Source organism: Thermobia domestica, chromosome 3 (assembly GCF_964235325.1).
Source record: "Thermobia domestica chromosome 3, izTheDome1.hap1.1, whole genome shotgun sequence".
NCBI lineage: Eukaryota > Metazoa > Arthropoda > Insecta > Zygentoma > Lepismatidae > Thermobia > Thermobia domestica.
In genome coordinates, this window is record NC_137456.1 from 219,070,404 (window position 1) to 219,087,838 (window position 17,435).

General features: G+C 36.6%; 1 protein-coding gene across 1 annotated transcript in view; it reads left to right on the top strand.

Moving 5' to 3' along the window:
* Positions 1-17,435, top strand: part of LOC145680968 (heat shock 70 kDa protein 4L-like) — an 873,295-nt gene that overhangs the window by 657,044 nt on the left and 198,816 nt on the right. Inside the window, exon 14 of the mRNA XM_081752186.1 lies at positions 6,608-6,784. Coding sequence (XP_081608312.1) covers positions 6,608-6,784 — 177 coding nt within the window. The remainder of the gene's footprint in view (positions 1-6,607; positions 6,785-17,435) is intronic.

The following is a 17,435-nucleotide window of genomic DNA, read 5'->3' on the forward strand; positions in this document are numbered from 1 at the left end:
GAGGATTAAGGGGCAATGGCAAAATCATATATTAACATTAACTTATGAATGATTGTAAGCTTATAGCATGCTTCCTGTAAACATGAAAACTTTCATATTGTTTCATAACTGTAACATTAGAGTTAGGTTTTGTGAATTTATATGTGTCAATTTTAGAAACATAAATTAACACCAAGATATTTAAAGTAGTGAAGAAGAATAACTGTCATTAACTTAAATAACTTGTATCTTTCGGTAGTATAAAGGAAAAACAGTTAGATGCATTTTTCTATTTTCTTTAGACAAACATACAAGAAATACTAGAAAACATTTACACATTGAATATGAATAAACAACCTGCACGGAGGGAGACCTCCTGGCATATGAACTCCTCGTCTATTTGTTTCCTTTATAGCAAAATTAAAGACTTTAACTTATGGGATTAATTGTTAAGGTAAAATAGCTTTTTCCATCATCGTTGTTGAATAGTGATATTACTATGAGTCATTCTGAGAAACAATACCAATCCGAAGGAGCCTCAATCAGTTTTTCCTTCTTTGTTTATCTTGCTACCCATTTATATATCTTGTTTGGCCTTTCACTAGTTGTATTTATTCTTGAATCAGTTTTGTCGGAATTCTTGAATCGGAGACTTTCAATATCCTTTCTAGTCTTTTCTTCCTGGAAAGTGAAAATTACCTGTTTTCCAGGAAGGAAAACTTATTTTTACTATGGTATACTAAATTTTTAAAAATATATATACAATATTCCAAAATCATATTACAATATCTAAGTCACTCAGAAATAGAAATTCAAAAATAATCCAAAATGACCGATATTAGTGTCAAATCCATAGTTTGCGTGATCACTTACAAGGAAATGGTCCCAACCTGACAAGTCCGAATTGGACGAAATTTCGTATAGATACTAATTTGAGGTCGGTGAATAACGTGGAAATAGTCATTCGATTCGCTTTTGCGAACTTTACGAGATATACAGGGTGATGCAAAACAGAATACAACATAAGACAACTATGTAATCCCAGTCCGAATTGGACGAAATTTCGTATAGGTACTACTTGAGATCGGTGAATAACGTGAGAATAGTCATTCGATTCGCTTTTGAATGCTTTGCTAGGTATACAGGGAGATGCAAAAGTAAAATAACATAGAAGTATTCTGTAATACACCGGTATAGAAAGCCCACTCGTCGATACCAAAATGAATATGCTGAATCCCATGGCGATAATGGTGAACGCAGTGCACTCGCAGGAAAATCTCCCGTTGAGGAAAGGGGACTTCACATGAAAATAAAAGGAGAAAGTGTTTGATGTTGAGATCGTGGAAAGAAGTACGAGTTTTTGAGGACATATGTCCCTGAATCGCACCGTTTACCAATTGCAGTAGCACCTTGGAAGGTCAACATTAGAATGGAAACTGGGTTCCATTAAGGACACGATTTTACATATGTTTCCAAGAGCCGAAAGGAGATTTCAGACCTAAAATTAAACAAACTGTAGACAGACACCTTCCATTTAACCTTGTCGTTGATTCTAGCAAGTCGGGAAAACTCACGAAACTACTTGTGAAAAGATGGCTGATGAGCTTGTTCATTCCTGATGTTACCGATGACATGTTACTGCTATTAGATTCCTGGAGTGGACAGATTGATCATGATGACCCCAAAATACAACAGGTGTTAAACAAGAAGACGCTTCGAACACAACTAAATCCTCCCAAAACTACGAGATTTGCGCAGCCACTTGACTTTTACTTTTTCCGGCAGTACAAACTTGTCATTTGGAGAATTGAAGAATACCTTTCACTCAAGATTATAATTGAAAATAGTACAGAAAAGTTGCATGGTAGAGTTTTAATAACGAAATTACATTCCGTGGTCTATCATCAATTCTGTTCCCCTGCACTGTAAGACATGTTAGTGTATGCGTGGCGCAAGGCTGGATATGTAACAAAGGAACTGAACAGTGGTCTCCGAAATATTCTTCAAACTCTCAAGTTGCGATGATATATGTGCAACAGAAGATTGTGAGGCAACAGCATTTCTTACCTGCACGTACTCTTCCATGGCTTTTTATCCAACTCACTTCGTTTGCAATCCACGCTACCATCGATAGGGAATGTATCGTTTTAACTTAAATTCAATATATTTCAACTGTAGATTCGTTCCTTTGTGTGCTCTTATGACATGAATTAGAGTAAAGCGTAGATCTTCAGCACTTGCTTTTTACATGGTTGTCTTATGTTGCATTCTGTTTTACATCATCCTATATATATCGTAAAGTACGTAAAAGCGAATCGAACGACTATTCCCACGTTATTCACCGACCTCAAATTAGTATATATACGAAATTTCGTCCAATTCGGACCGGGATTGCATAGTTGTCTTATGTTACATTCTGTTTTGCATCACCCTGTTTATCTCGTAAAGTACGCAAAAGCGAATCGAATTACTATTCCCACGTTATTCACCGACCTCAAGTTACTATCTATACGAAATTTCGTCCCATTCGGACTGAGATTACATAGTTTGTTCTTATGTTGAATTCTGTTTTGCATCACCCTGTATATCTCGTAAAATACACAAAAGTGAAACAAATGACTATTCCCACGTTATTCGCAGACCTCAAATTAGTACCCATACGAAATTACGTCCAATTCGGACTGGGATTACATAGTTGTCTTATGTTACATTCTGTTTTGCATCACCTTGTATATCTCGTAAAGTACGCAAAACCAAATCAAATGACTATTGCCAATTCAACGACCTCAAATTACTGTCTATACGAAATTTCGTTCCATTCGGACTGAGATTACATAGTTTGTCTTATGTTGCATTCTGCTTTGCATTATCCAGTATATCTCGTAAAATACGCAAAGGTGAATCAAATGACTATTCCCACGTTATTCACAGATCTCAAATTAGTATACATACGAAATTTCGTCCAATTCGGACTGGGATTACATAGTTGTCTTATGTTGCATTCTGTTTTGCATCACCCTGCATATCTCGTAAAGTACGTAAAACCGAATCAAATGATTATTCCCAATTGACAGACCTCAAACTAATATCTATACGAAATTTCGTCCAATTCGGACTTGTCAGGTTTTGACCATTTTCTTGTGAGATGAATGGTGATCTTTCGACAGGCGTTGACTTCCAAATATAGCCCCCATGTGAAGAATGGGTATTTCAGCTAGTCTAATATAAATAAAATAAAGAGTTTCTTTGTGTGTCTGTGTGCGGCTTGGGGACCAGACGAGTGAACCGAGTGCAAGTAAATGTTGTTAATGAGTACCTTGGTCCACGTCCCAGACCAAGATGAAGCGTTTTTGTTTTCAAAATTCGAACCAGGGGGTCTCAGGGGGTTGTTTGCCGGGACATGTAAAGGTAGTAGAAAATGACCGATATTAGTTTCAAATTCATAGTTTTCGCGGTTCCTGAGATCAATTGTGAAACTCCGTTCTCATTCACTTTCAAATTCACTCCCTTCAATTGCGGGCTGGGGGTTACCGGGGGTGATACCGTGACATGTAAAAATAATCCAAAATGACCGATATTAGTGTCAAATCCATAGTTTTCGCAGTCACTGAGATTAATCGTGACACTTCCATTAGCGATGACTTTCAAATTCAGATACTATGGTATTCGGGTCAGGGGTCACCTGCTGTGGGGGGGGTATCGAGACATAAAAATAATCCAAAATGAGCGAAACTAGTGTCAAATCCAATAGTTTTCGCGGTCGCCGAGATGAATGGAGATTCTCCCACAAGGGTTGAATTCGAAATACAGCCCATATGCGAAGAATATGAATTATCAGCTAATATATATATATATATATATATATATATATATATATATATATATATATATTGAAGATTAGGAAAGTAAGGAGGGTCTTCATTATTTTGTAGATGTCGTCTATTGACCATGTTCAAATATAAGTTGAAAGTCATTCATACCGTCCAGTTACCACCCTGATAACGACCTTATATTGACTAGAGGACATGACAGCCGAGCCGAGGTTCAGTGTTGTGATGAATACAACAAAACCTCATACCGAATATTCACTCAAGCACGTGTTAGGCGAAAACCTCTCGAATGTTATGGTTTAGACACACAGTCAGTTCACTTAGGCCTCTCTTGATTGGCCTTATTGTGGTCAATATGCGCCTGGCCTGATGGAACGCTACATCGGAGGATGACTTGGTAGTTCAGGACAAGAAAGAATAAATCATTATCGCCAGGGAGAGATGGGCTGCTCAAATTATTCTTTAGTTGTCGATAAATTTACATTTTTGGAACAGGTTGTAAGCTTACTGTTTGTATATACTTTATCTGTGGATATGCTTAGAAAGTAAATACCTGGTATTATTTTATTAAGCACTGACAAGTAATGGTTCTCTCCCAAGAATCGGGGATCCGGAAACTGCGCATATATTTAGATAGAGGAGGGCCACGAAGGAATACTGGCGAAATATGCCGTGCCGACGGCAAAGGATAAATCCAATATGACCGCCCGAAGGTCATGCCAATCGACTTTTGCAAGCAACCTCTCATCCACTTCCCATGGGCAGATTGACTTAATGTTTTGCAGATTGATATATGTATGAACACTACACAACTATTGGTTTGAAATTTCGCGGTCGTTGACGTATTGAATCCAATATGGCCGATCAAAATGTCAATGTGTCAACGACTCGCGTCTGGAAAACGAATATTACTATGGAAGTACAGTATCACTAGACGTATCACTGCACATAAACATTCCTTTTTATTGACTTCATGTACCTTGATTCCATTACAACCAGCACAAAACTTTGGAATTCTTGTCTTCTGGGACTTTTGTCATATTTCGTGTTCCTGTATATTAACATTCACACCGTACAAGCCCTGGTATAACGTGCAAATAAGATTTTCCATCGACTAAAATATTGAACTTTATAATTCTTACAATTGTTATAACCTTTGATATATATGCGCCTTTTAGATTTCTTCTCCGAGCGTATATTTCCGATTGTTGCGAGAGTACATGTAACACCTAATACGTACTTCCGTAACGCATCATAGACTACAAACAGTTTCTACTTTGTTTCCTGTATCTACCCCATTTGATCTAACACTTATTTTTATACACTGTACAAGTTATACTGTCAAATTCTGGTGAAATAATTATATGGCACTCTGACGCCACAATTTCACCAAAACATATGCCGTAATTTCATCATCATAATTGCATGAGTTTCAACAGAAACATTCCATGAATGATAAATGGACCAATACATATTTAGTTTGCTGTAACAATGTATAAAATAATTAATAATTACGTGAGTAACGAAAAATGTTTTTGATTTGCGCCGGGTTCGAACATAGAACCCTTTTATCATAAACCACGATGTTACCTGTGTCACCACGGTGCCAGTGTTGGAAATTGCGATTTTTGTTTTATATGATATGGTTTGCAAACTTAAAGACGCGTGTTCTAGGACGTTTGTGGATAGTGCGTTCTAGACCTTCCGAAGTGAACAGTATATGTTTGCGTGTAACACTTTCAAACAGATAACACAGGCACTGGCAACATTTTTAACTTACTGGCATTTCACCTGCAAAATCTGTTCCAGTGAATTGTAGGTGACTTTCATGCGAAACCACCTGAACTGTTTACAATGTATATTATATATGCGTATTTCGCAGCTATATTGGATACACGATGTAGAAACTGTGATCCATTTGTATTATTTTCCTCACCTATTAGTAATAATGGACCTTTACACCAAATTTCGTTTTTGTAGTACGAGCTGTGTGGTTCAGGATTTTGTTCGGCCATATTGGTTTTCAGATGGCGATATTTTGAACCGTTTAATGCTTTTTGTACACGTCTAGTGATACTGTACTTCCATAGTACAATTCATTTCCCAGACACGAGTCGTTGAACATTGACATTTTTTGATCGGCCATATTGAGTTCAATACGTCAACGACCGCGAAATTTCAAACCATTAGATGTGTAGTGTTCATACATATATCAATCTGCAAAACATTAAGTCAATCTGCCCATGGGAAGTGGATAAGAGGTTGCTTGCAAAAGTCGATTGGCATGACCTTCGGGCGGCCATATTGGATTTATCCTTTGCTGACGGCACGGCATATTTCACCAGTATTCCTTCGTGGCCCTCCTCTGTCTAAATATATGTGCAGTTTTCGGATCCCCGATTCTTGGGAGAGAATCTTTACTTGTGAGACATTAAAAATGTTCCCGTTATTACTCTTCTTTTGTGTGAGTGATGCTGATCATGTACAGTATGTTGTAAAATCGTTACAACCCAGATTCTTCACCGGGGGAATATTACAGTAGCGTTGCAAGAATTTATATTTTATGCAGGTGATTTGGGGTGGTATTATGTTTTAACTCCAGTAAGGAACAAAACATAATCCTGCAGATTTGAATTGAAATGGGACATTTTTCTGTGACATACGTTATAATGAGAATATTATGGACATTAATAAACATTTTACATCCCTTGCTTGTTTGTCATTTTAATTCTAAAATAATTCTTTTTATTAAAATTCCTAGAAAATAAATGCATTAATTTTAATTGTTATTATTCTAGTCACAATACACATACTCCTACTTACACTGATATATGTAAAGGCTTTAGTAGCAGTACCAAGTCGGGAACATATATTGCTCGTGATAGAGGAGATTTTGGAGCTGGAAGAAGCACTACTCTTACTAGGCAAGATCAAAACCATTCTGTGAATGTAAAAGACGCAGTTTATTCTGCAAGGTAAGTGCATAATAATTTTTTTATTTTCGAATGTTCTAAACAGAAGTAAGTAACACTCATCTTTTTATCACTGTTTAAAAAAGTAAATCCGCTAATTTTTTCTATCCCGATAAAGTAAAATAATAATTTTCTAGTTGGAGGAATCATTACCTCGGTGTAAGAAGTATTAGCTTCTGTTAGATTCATGACAAATGTTTAAATAATGGGGAATATTTGGCAAACTGATCAGTTTTTTCTTGGAAGATAAATGAATCACGCTCTCACCTTTAGTGGCACGTAGTACGCCTAGGAAGGGATGGGAACGAGCGAATTTTCTTTGAAACTCGGCTCGACTAAAAGCAGACATCTTTGAGCTCGACTCGAGAGCTCGGCTTAAAAAATTTTCTCCAGCTGGACTCGAATTCGAGTCGACCCAAAACGAGCCGAATCCAGTGTGTAGTTTCAAGTACTCTCTTCAAGTATCCTACATAGAGCAGTATAATCACGTATTATCAATGATCTTTTTCTTGTTTATTATTATTATTATTATTATTATTATTATTATTATTATTATTATTATTATTATTATTATTATTATTATTATAACCATGCATATAAATATAGGCGGTTTGTACCTGAATACTAAAAACTAGTTGCCTGCCGACCTCGGTAGTCGTGAAATCTAGTAGACAAGGACATCGTTCACGAGATTATGGGTTTATATTCCGGAGGAGCATCAGACCCGTTGCCAGACGGGGTCAAGGCGGTGAACACTTACTCAAGGTTAATTGACCACCCCTGAAACTGTGAATTGTAATAATCTGTGTTTAGGAATTTAATTAAAACATGTATTTGCAATAGAAACTATTTTGCTTTCATGATTGGTTTACACCGATCCAAATCCTGTATCTGGTTTTAAGTACCCTTTACCAAGGAGAATGGAATGGACGAGCATATTAAGAATTAAGGATCACACGCTAATTCAATGTCCACTCCCCACAGCGCTGACGTCATCATCAAGGGCGAGGGGACATGTACAAAACGGAATTCAATTAATTTAATTACAGCAAACTGGCATCTTGGCTTATGCCATTGGACAGAGATGGGGGAAATTAGCTGTCAGGTCAGGGTTATTTTAATATAGATATCATCCCAATATCGCCTCGTAGATGAAAACAGCGTACCATCTTTTTGCCTATGTCAATGATATCAGGAGAAAGTACTGCAATACTCACAAGATGGCGAATCAAATTGAACCGTGTAAGTGCAGTACAAGTCTCCTATTCGTTTAAACATTCCGTAAATGCGGTAAATGTAATATATGTTCCAAGACTTGTCCATCGTTATGTGCACACATAGCTACATGATACTGTACATCTTGTTCTGTACAAATGGCTCTGCCTGCTACCTTTCTACACGATCACTTTTTAACGGTATCAGCCATAGATGTCACTTTGCCATCAATAAATGTATTTTAATTGTATTTTGTGCTTGCCTTGTTCCCCTTTGTGGGGTCTGTCTAATTAAAAAATCTATTGTCGTCTCGTTATGGAGACGAGACGAGATGCGAGCAGTATCCCCTCTCGTGAGCAACACTAAAGTATTCCAAATTACTGCTTACATTTTTCATGACTTTCGCTACTCTAAACAGGCCATAATTTCGAAACGAGTTAAAACGAGCGAGCCATTTATCAAACTCGACTCGACTCGAAACTCGACCTCAAAAACAGTGACTCGCTTGGAGCACGACTCGAGAAAATTACGTTTGACTCGACTCGTGCCTACGCCTAGGCGATATTCCATTTCACTTCATATATGTGCTAACGTTACTGGCATGATCGGTGTAATCGTTGTGCATGTCCTGTTTCAATGTTTCAAGATCAGCTGCCGCTACTGTGTACACATGTCCTTCATATAACCTCAGAAAAAAATTAAGGAAAGTAATGTGATGAGAACGGGTAATCAGACCATGTACAATGCATCCGTCGAAAAAAATCGTGCTAAGTACGGAGCTCTACACCTCAAATTAAGGAGGTACTATTTTGTTTACAGAGAACATTAGTTTTATGGTCGTGAAATTGGAAAACAACAAACACTTGCAATATGTCGAAATACATGATAGATGTGATTGCACTTTCTATAGTAAATAAAGGGCCGACAATTTTATCATGAATGAGTGCACATCAAACATTTACTTTGGTGCTGTCTGTGGTATGCTGAGAAAGAAATCTGGATTCTTCTGAACCCCAATTAGAACTTCGTCAACTCATAATGACATTTTCATAGAACTTAGCATCATTCGAAGAAACTACATTCTTGGAATAGTCCTGATAGCCTTTTGTTCGGAATATCATTTCTGCTGCAAAATCATACCAAAAGGTGTTGGCATATTAAATAAGACCTGCAGAATATGCTTTTCGTTGATATGAAACGGTAAAGCATCATGGAGAGAACGTTTTGAAGGTAGTAATTCACGTGAGTCACCGCAGATTAATTTTTTGGAACTTCTACAAAGGCCTGTCGTACTGCTTGCGTAGTTTTTGGATACGTTGACAGTCTACCGGATTTTGGTAACTCGAACTTGGATCATGTTCTCATCCTAAAATTGAATGCGTGCGTTGAGTGGAATCCTTCCACATGTCGTTCGAAAGTTGTTGTTGATTATTTAAATATATCAGGACTCCATTCCGTATAGTTTTGCGTCAACGCATCGCAAGATTGTTATTTTCGTTTGCGGTAACAGGAATAGTTGCGTTGCGTTACGCTCCTCATTTTTCGCGTAAGCTTGTACAGGATGACGTCCTAGGTCTCGGGAACACTGAACCTTTTCTTGATTTTGTCGGCCAGCAGAGGCCACATTTTTTCTAACCCCGGGCTCCAGATGGGTTAATCCGGGCCTGACTTAGGGAGAAAATGATAGAATTGAATTACTATGAGAGGTATCTTAAAAATTTAGCACTTAAGTAACAAGTCGGGAAGAAATGATGCGCATACTGAACAGTAACCATATCCACCCAGACCATGCATGTCTGCAGTTCCTGTCCATGATTTATATTTACACTCAAAATAAGACATTCATATTATCAGTTCTCAAGTTCATCTGTGAGTCAGCAGGAAAATACAAAATGGCAACAGTTGTCATTTTTGATCACCCTTTATTTTGGAAACATGGAATGCTAAATGATGTCGAAAAGAATGTTGATTCTTACTTGGAAGTTTCCATACCTTAGTGAATCTACTCGGTGGTAGGTATGTTAATACAGGGCAGTGAACTGAATGAGGTATTATGAACTGTAGACGTATCTTAAAACTTGTATTTTTTAGTTAACGCTGGTATCTTGAATGAATTTAAGAGATCTACAGATCACTCCGCCTTCCCTCATCAACTCAATATCTAGAAATGAAGTCTTCGTCGCCTACGATTCTTACAGTGATCGGTAGATCTCGTAAAATCTAATAAGGTACCGATGTTAATTCAAAATTGCAATTTTTGAGATACCCCTATTGGTTATCCAGCGACGATATTATGTCAGGGAAAGCAACACAGTTTGCATTACGTGGGCATCATATGGTCAACCACCAAGATTATTGAAACTGAACCTGGGTCTGCAGTTATACTGTCAAGCTGAAAAGGGTGACGTAGAGTGAACAACATACTTGGAGCAGATTGTATTGCAAATATAGTTTCTGTCGTGAATGAATATATGTAATATGTCAATATTCTCGTAAGTCAAATACAAGCAAACTTCTGTTGAATTATACGCAAGTGTTGGGTGTAGTCAGGGAATTAATTCATTCTGATCGATCAGGATCATGAGCAATACACCTACATGCTATTTCAGCTTGTTTGCCCATGGTCGTTGCTGCAGGTCACCAAAATTACGTAAACTCGGTTAGCCTATACCCTCAAATCATGACAGGTTTTGCAGATAACTAAACCATGTAAGCATATCATAAGTTCATGTGAGGACATCATGTTATAAGTCGAAGAAACAAGCTCTGGATTGGTTGTGACCTGGTTTTTGAACAGACGCTCTTGAACACATGCTTACATTACAGCCTTAAAGATTTTGCGTGGGAATGATGTATGTACAACCTTGTTATTTGCCCATGCCTTGACCGAAACCCTACAAGTTTACAAATTTTGGTATTGAAAAAAAAAACACTTTGTGAAAAGTTTAAGAACAGTGTTCTTTTGCGTGAGTGTTCACATATTAACTGTTCTCCTGACTCAGAATCCTAAAACTGTGGAAACTACCGAGGGTAAGGCACTGTTGACTTTGTTCAATGGGTGTCTGACACATTCTTGCTGTATACCTACCGAATGAATCATTGCTGTATACGTACCTTTGCCAAAAATAAATAAATAAACAAATAATGAAGTGGCAGATGCTAGTTCATTTGTAACATCACAACGACTTACACTCACAATCTCAGCTACAAAATGCCACTCATAATGAACCTACTTCCAGAGTATGACATGGATCCTAGTAACTGAGATTGCATTAATGAAGGAAACAAACAGACATCAATAATATCATGGTAATAAACCTTCCCAGACACTCTTTTGAAAATAATTCATTGTACCTTTTCAGGTGGATATATCACATATAATTGTAGTTGTAATAATTATGGTCTTAATTGAGCTGCAAAGTGTAGTTCTTCCTGCAATAGCAAATATTAAACATTAAGCACACACCATTTACAGATGAGGAAGAATGTATATGTAACAGAAATTTAGTTCTGAATATTTTTTCACATTAAGATAATACGACAAAAATGTTCATTAATATGATATATAATACTAAATGTGTGTTATCAAAAAAAATGCTAGTGTTACACATCCAATTAATTTTATTCCTTACTATGTTTTGCAACCATCATATAGCAGAGATAACAGTTGGTAAGAAAAAAATTTTCGTGAAATAACAATCATATTTTATGACATCATAGCTAAACATTTTATGATGCTCCGATCTTGGTCTACATTCCATTATTTTTTTTTTTAAAGAATAAACAAACTACTTTCTTCCAATTTGTTAGGAGTTGGAACGTACATTGGCCACTTCATCAATTAATAATAACGGAAAGTGGTTTGTTATTTTTGTGTAGTAGTGTAACCTGAGCAGCAAATTAATTTGATGTACCAATAATATTTTTGTTCTCGACCATAATATGAAAGAATGAAACTATTTTAATGCGTGGATAACTCAGTTGACTATAGTTTTAAATTGAAAAGCAATTATTGGAATAAAAATAATGTTGTGATGTTTTAAAAAGTTATATTAATTTCAGATATTAAGACATTATACTTATGAGGATGACCCACTCAGAATGAAAGGGATATATATATATATATATATATATATATATATATATATATATATATATATATATATATATATATATATATATAAAGAGAGAGACAGAGAGGGAGAGACCAGAAACTGAAACCATGGTGGTTACAGAGATGACTGTCATGATCCTGTTGGTGACCACGAAAGCAGCATAAATGTAGAACCGAAATGCATATTTTCCAGATTACAAGCTGACGAAGTCAATAAAAAACGAACTTTAAACATACATAGTTCCGATTACTATAGGACGTATGGTGGTGAGTTTAACGAATCACTTAGGAACTAGTATGCGTTTTGTAAAAATATTGATGTTTCACGATCCTGCGACGTTTGGACAACAGTCGTAATAATAAGCAGGAAATGTCTCAGCCTGCGCATTACACTTCAACATTATACAAATACGTTTGTAGATGTCGTTATATACACTGTCGGGTGTTAAGCTGCAGGTAATTTCTTGGTTTAAACTACTAGTTTGTCTAAATCAGGACTTTCAAACTCGGTTGTCGCGCAGTGAAGCCCTCCATTCTTTTGTTAACAGCATTGCCTTTTTGCTTTACAACACACACACATTGTTCGGTCGAAAGTAAACTTTTCGTATAACCATATAACCATGCCGTAATTTTGTTTCGTCTTCAGTTTAAAAATACATTTTTTCAGTTTTTAAAGCTATTAGTATGTGTGAAGCAGACACAATAGGAAAACATTTTTCGTTACCTGTGTTTGTTTCTTCTCTGTATGTGAAGATTCAATACGGAAACTGGAAATAATTAAATCTGCTCCTTCCAGTTTCAATAAAGCTTCCTGATTTACATATTTATACATATTTCTGGGTGTTACCGATATCTATGACCTTAAGCTCCTCACATATTAGGTAGGACGTCTTTCGGCGAGCACAAAATCTGTGGAAAGGGAAAGGAAGAACCCGCCTGGGACCAAGCGTCCCCACTGGGAATCACAGCCGGAACCACTCGCATCAAGTGCAAGAACATTAGCGACTACTCTACGCAGGGTCATCAAAGCTCGTTGGTGTCCATATATTTTGTGTACAGCCTTTAACGCGAAAGGCCCAGTTTTGACTGAAGGTGAAAGCTCACGTGATTCGAACCACACGTTAAATTGTACGTTCAAGTGTCATACAGCCTCGCTGCAGAAAGGGACGCAAAACTAGTAAAAACGGTAATAGATTATGTTCAGTTCATCTTTTCTGTTTTCATTCAACTTTATTTAACTTCTGCATTGGCAGTAACAGCAAACAAAGGCTCCGTCGCATCAATATCTGATTGACAGACCATACTTCTCCATTACTGTAGGGCCCATTATTTCTGATTCCGAACGCCTGCGAGACGAATGCATCCACACCTTCTTTTGTATTCCCATTACCTAATATGGCACCAAATTTGATGCAATTATCTTTGAGTGACATCACACCGTTCCCTCGTTAGTATATTAAGCACTACTGCGGAATTGCAGTCCGACATCACAATATTGATTATATAACCTAATAGGAGGCATTCTTACACCATAAATAGATTTGCAATCTATCACCTAACATTTCGGCCATCCTATTTCTTCATTTTACAACGATGGTTATTTTCTACAGATCACAAACATTTGTACAATATATTTCTGGGTCATGAGCAGGAATAGTAGGTACATCCCTTAGTCTTCTCATTCGGACTGAACTTGGTCGACCCGGAAGATCAATCGGCAATGATCAAATTTATAATGTAGTAGTTACTGCCCATGCTTTTATTATAATTTTCTTTATAGTTATGCCTATTATAATTGGTGGCTTTGGTAATTGATTTGCTTCTCTTATATAATACTTGGAGCTCCTAATATAGCCTTCCCTCGTCTAAATAACATAAGATTTTCATAATGTCCTCCCTCCGTCACTTTACTCTTAACTGAAAGAATTGTAGAAAGTAGTACAGGAACTGGATGAATAGTATACTCTCCACTCTCCATCGCCACTGTTCATGCTGATGTTTCTCTTGATCTATTTTTTGTCTACACTTAGCTAGGGTTTTCAATTTTATTACAACTGTAATCAATATACGGACTCCTGGCATGACCTTAGAAGGGATACCATTATTTGTTTGATCAGTAGTCATTACTGCTGTTATACTTTTATTATCACTTCCAGTTCTAGCTGGTTCTATTGCAATACTTGTAACTGATCGAAACTTTAATATCTCTTTCTTTGACCCTTCAGTGGAAGGTGATCCTATTCTATACCAATTTTATTCTGAGTTTTTGGTCACCCTGAAGTATACGTTTTAATTCTTAGGATTTGGCGTGATTTGTCATATTCTAACCCAAGAAAGTGGTAGAAAGAAAACTTTTGGTGTACTAGTAATAATTTATGCAGTATTAGCAATCGGCTTTCTAGGATTCATTGTGTGAACTCATCATATATTCACTGTAGGTATGGATGTAGATACACGAGCTCATTTCACTGCAGTAACTATAATTATTGCTGTACCAACGGGAATTAAGGTGTTCAGATGAATTGCTTTTAGTGGAGCATAAATAAGTTATTCTCCTTCAATCTTATGAACCCTAGGATTCATTTTCTTATTTACAGTAGGTGGTCTTACTGGAGTGATACTAGCAAATTCATCATTAGATATTTTCCTCCTTGATACTTATTATGCTGTAGCACATTTCCATTATGTGTTATCCATAGATGCAGTATTTGCTATTATAGCATGAATTATTCACTGATTTCTTCTATTTAGGAGAACTACAATAAATCTTATATGATTAAAAATTCGATTCATAGCTATATTTATAGGAGTAAACATTACCTTTCCTCAACATTTTTTAGGTTTAAGAGACACGCTTCGACGTTATTCATATTATCCTGATGCCTTTACCACATGAAATATAGTGTCAAGTGTACGTTCATTCCTTTCCTTTGTTGCTGTCTTAGGGCTCGTACTAATTATATGAGAAGCGCTTGCTAGAGTTCGTCCTGTAATCTTTTCAGATTAACAAACAACAACACTAGAATGATTCCAAGTCTACCTCCAGCAGAGCATAGTTTCGCAGAACTTCTGCTGTTAACAAATTTCTCAGATGGCAGATAAGTACATTGGGCCTAAGCCCCAAATATATCACTATCTTTCTTGGAATTGGCCATCTGAAATCAACTATGTTTTCAATATGCTCGAGACTAGATCTCCAGTCATAGAACACATATTATTTTTCACGATCATATAATACTCATCGTAACTATAATTACGGTGCTAGTCGGATACTTATTAACTTCCCTTTTACCAAACACCTACATTAACCGCAATCTTCTAGAAGGGCAAACCTTAGAAACCATCTGAATAATCCTTCCAGCTATTACACTAATCTTCATTGCTTTACCGTCACATCGACTACTGTATCTTCTTGAAGAAATCCACCAACTGGCTATCACTCTCAAAAAAATTGCTCATCAATAATACTGAAGTTACGAATACTCGAACTTCTCCCCCACAGAATTCGACTCCTATATAATTCCTATTAATAAAATGAACCCTAATTTTTTCCGCTTACTAGATATTGACAATCGCATTGTACCGCCTCTTAATATTGATGCATCCTAGTTACCGTTGCAGATGTATTTCATTCGTGACCTATCCCAGCATTGGTATTAAAGCAGATGTTATTGTAACGGTATGACTGGAAATATTGCCTATCGTATGTAGTCACTGGTTGATAGGTTTTTGTAATAAATACATTGAGCGGAGATGCCTAAAGTATAATAAGAAAGACTAGAGGCTACGACACATGGCGCAGTGGTGAAAAATACTCAAGTATACAGGTGGACATTAAATTACTACTAATAACATAACTGTTCTGTTGGCGAGTAAGTGGTTTTCATATCACTACAGAAATAGATTCTGTACGCATACAAGAAAAACTAAAATTGGAGGGAAATATCCAAGCATCGTTGCGACGTTTTAAGCAATGTTTTAGTATATACTAGTACATGAAGGCTGCAGGCCATAGTGCTACGCGGATGATGTAATGGTTGCTATATTACTTAATTTAATAGGTGAAGAAGCAGTTGAACTTTTTAATACTTTTAATTTGACTGATGAACAACGCCATAATTACGAAAAAGTACTCAAAACATTTGAGGAACATGTCATACCACACAAAAATGTGGTAGTGGAACGTGATGTGTTTAATTCCCGCATACAAGAAGAGGGTGTAACGTTTGGTTCCTTTGTGACTGACCTAAAGAAACTAGTGAACACATGGGATTTTGGTGAGCAAACAAATAGTGTAATACGAGATCGTATTGTATTAGGTGTTAGTGATAAAGAAGTACAAGGGCGCATGTTTGGAGCTGGAGAACTTACATTGGATAAAGCCATAGAAATAGGGAAAGCAGCGGGATTATGTAAACAACAAACTGAACTATTACATCATAAAAATGATGCCACGATTGGAGCCGTAAAGAAAAGTGCAGGGGCAATAAAAAGTGCAAAGGAAGTAGAAAAACAAAAGCAGGTTAGTACAGGATATACAAATAAGGCACATAGAAGTGGTAGTACTTCACACTTAGTGTATTTATGTAAAAAGTGTAACACGTCTCATAAAAAAGCAAATTGTCCGGCGTTAGGTGAACAGTGTAGGAAGTGCAAGGGGTACAACCATTTTGCAGTGGGATGCAAAGTTAAGTCGATAAAGCAAGTGCAACATAACCAAATTCAGTCGGAAGATAAAAGCTGTAATTTGTTAGTGATATCTGCCCAGGTTTGTCCGGTAAAATAAGTGGGAGAAGTGCGTGAATTGACTGAAATGTAAAATTTCAAGATCAAAACGTTAAGCCCAAGCTTGATACGACAGCTGAAGTTAATATACTTCCATTGTAGGTTTACGAGCAAATTGACTCACAAGCACAATATAAGCCAGCAAATATGATGTTGGAAGTTTATGGTGATACAAAAACAAAACCGTTTGGTATTGTAAATCTGCGTTGTACTCACAAAAACGTAAAAGCGAACATAGATTTTCTATTAATTAAAGACAACAGTAATGCATGCAAACCATTATTAAGTCTTGATGGTTGTGTAATGTTAGGGTTAATAGAACGTGTGACAATAAACCCCGTAAATGTTGTAAACAAAGATGAATTCTTAATGCACAACAGTGATGTATTTCAAGGTGTTGGTAAATATCCTGGTAAATTGCATATTACAGTTGTCAAAAAGGCACAACCTATAACTAGACCTCCCAGAAGGGTACCGTTGACAATCCAGCAAAAATTAAAAGTTGCGTTAAGTAAGTTGGAAAAAGAAAGAATAATCTGT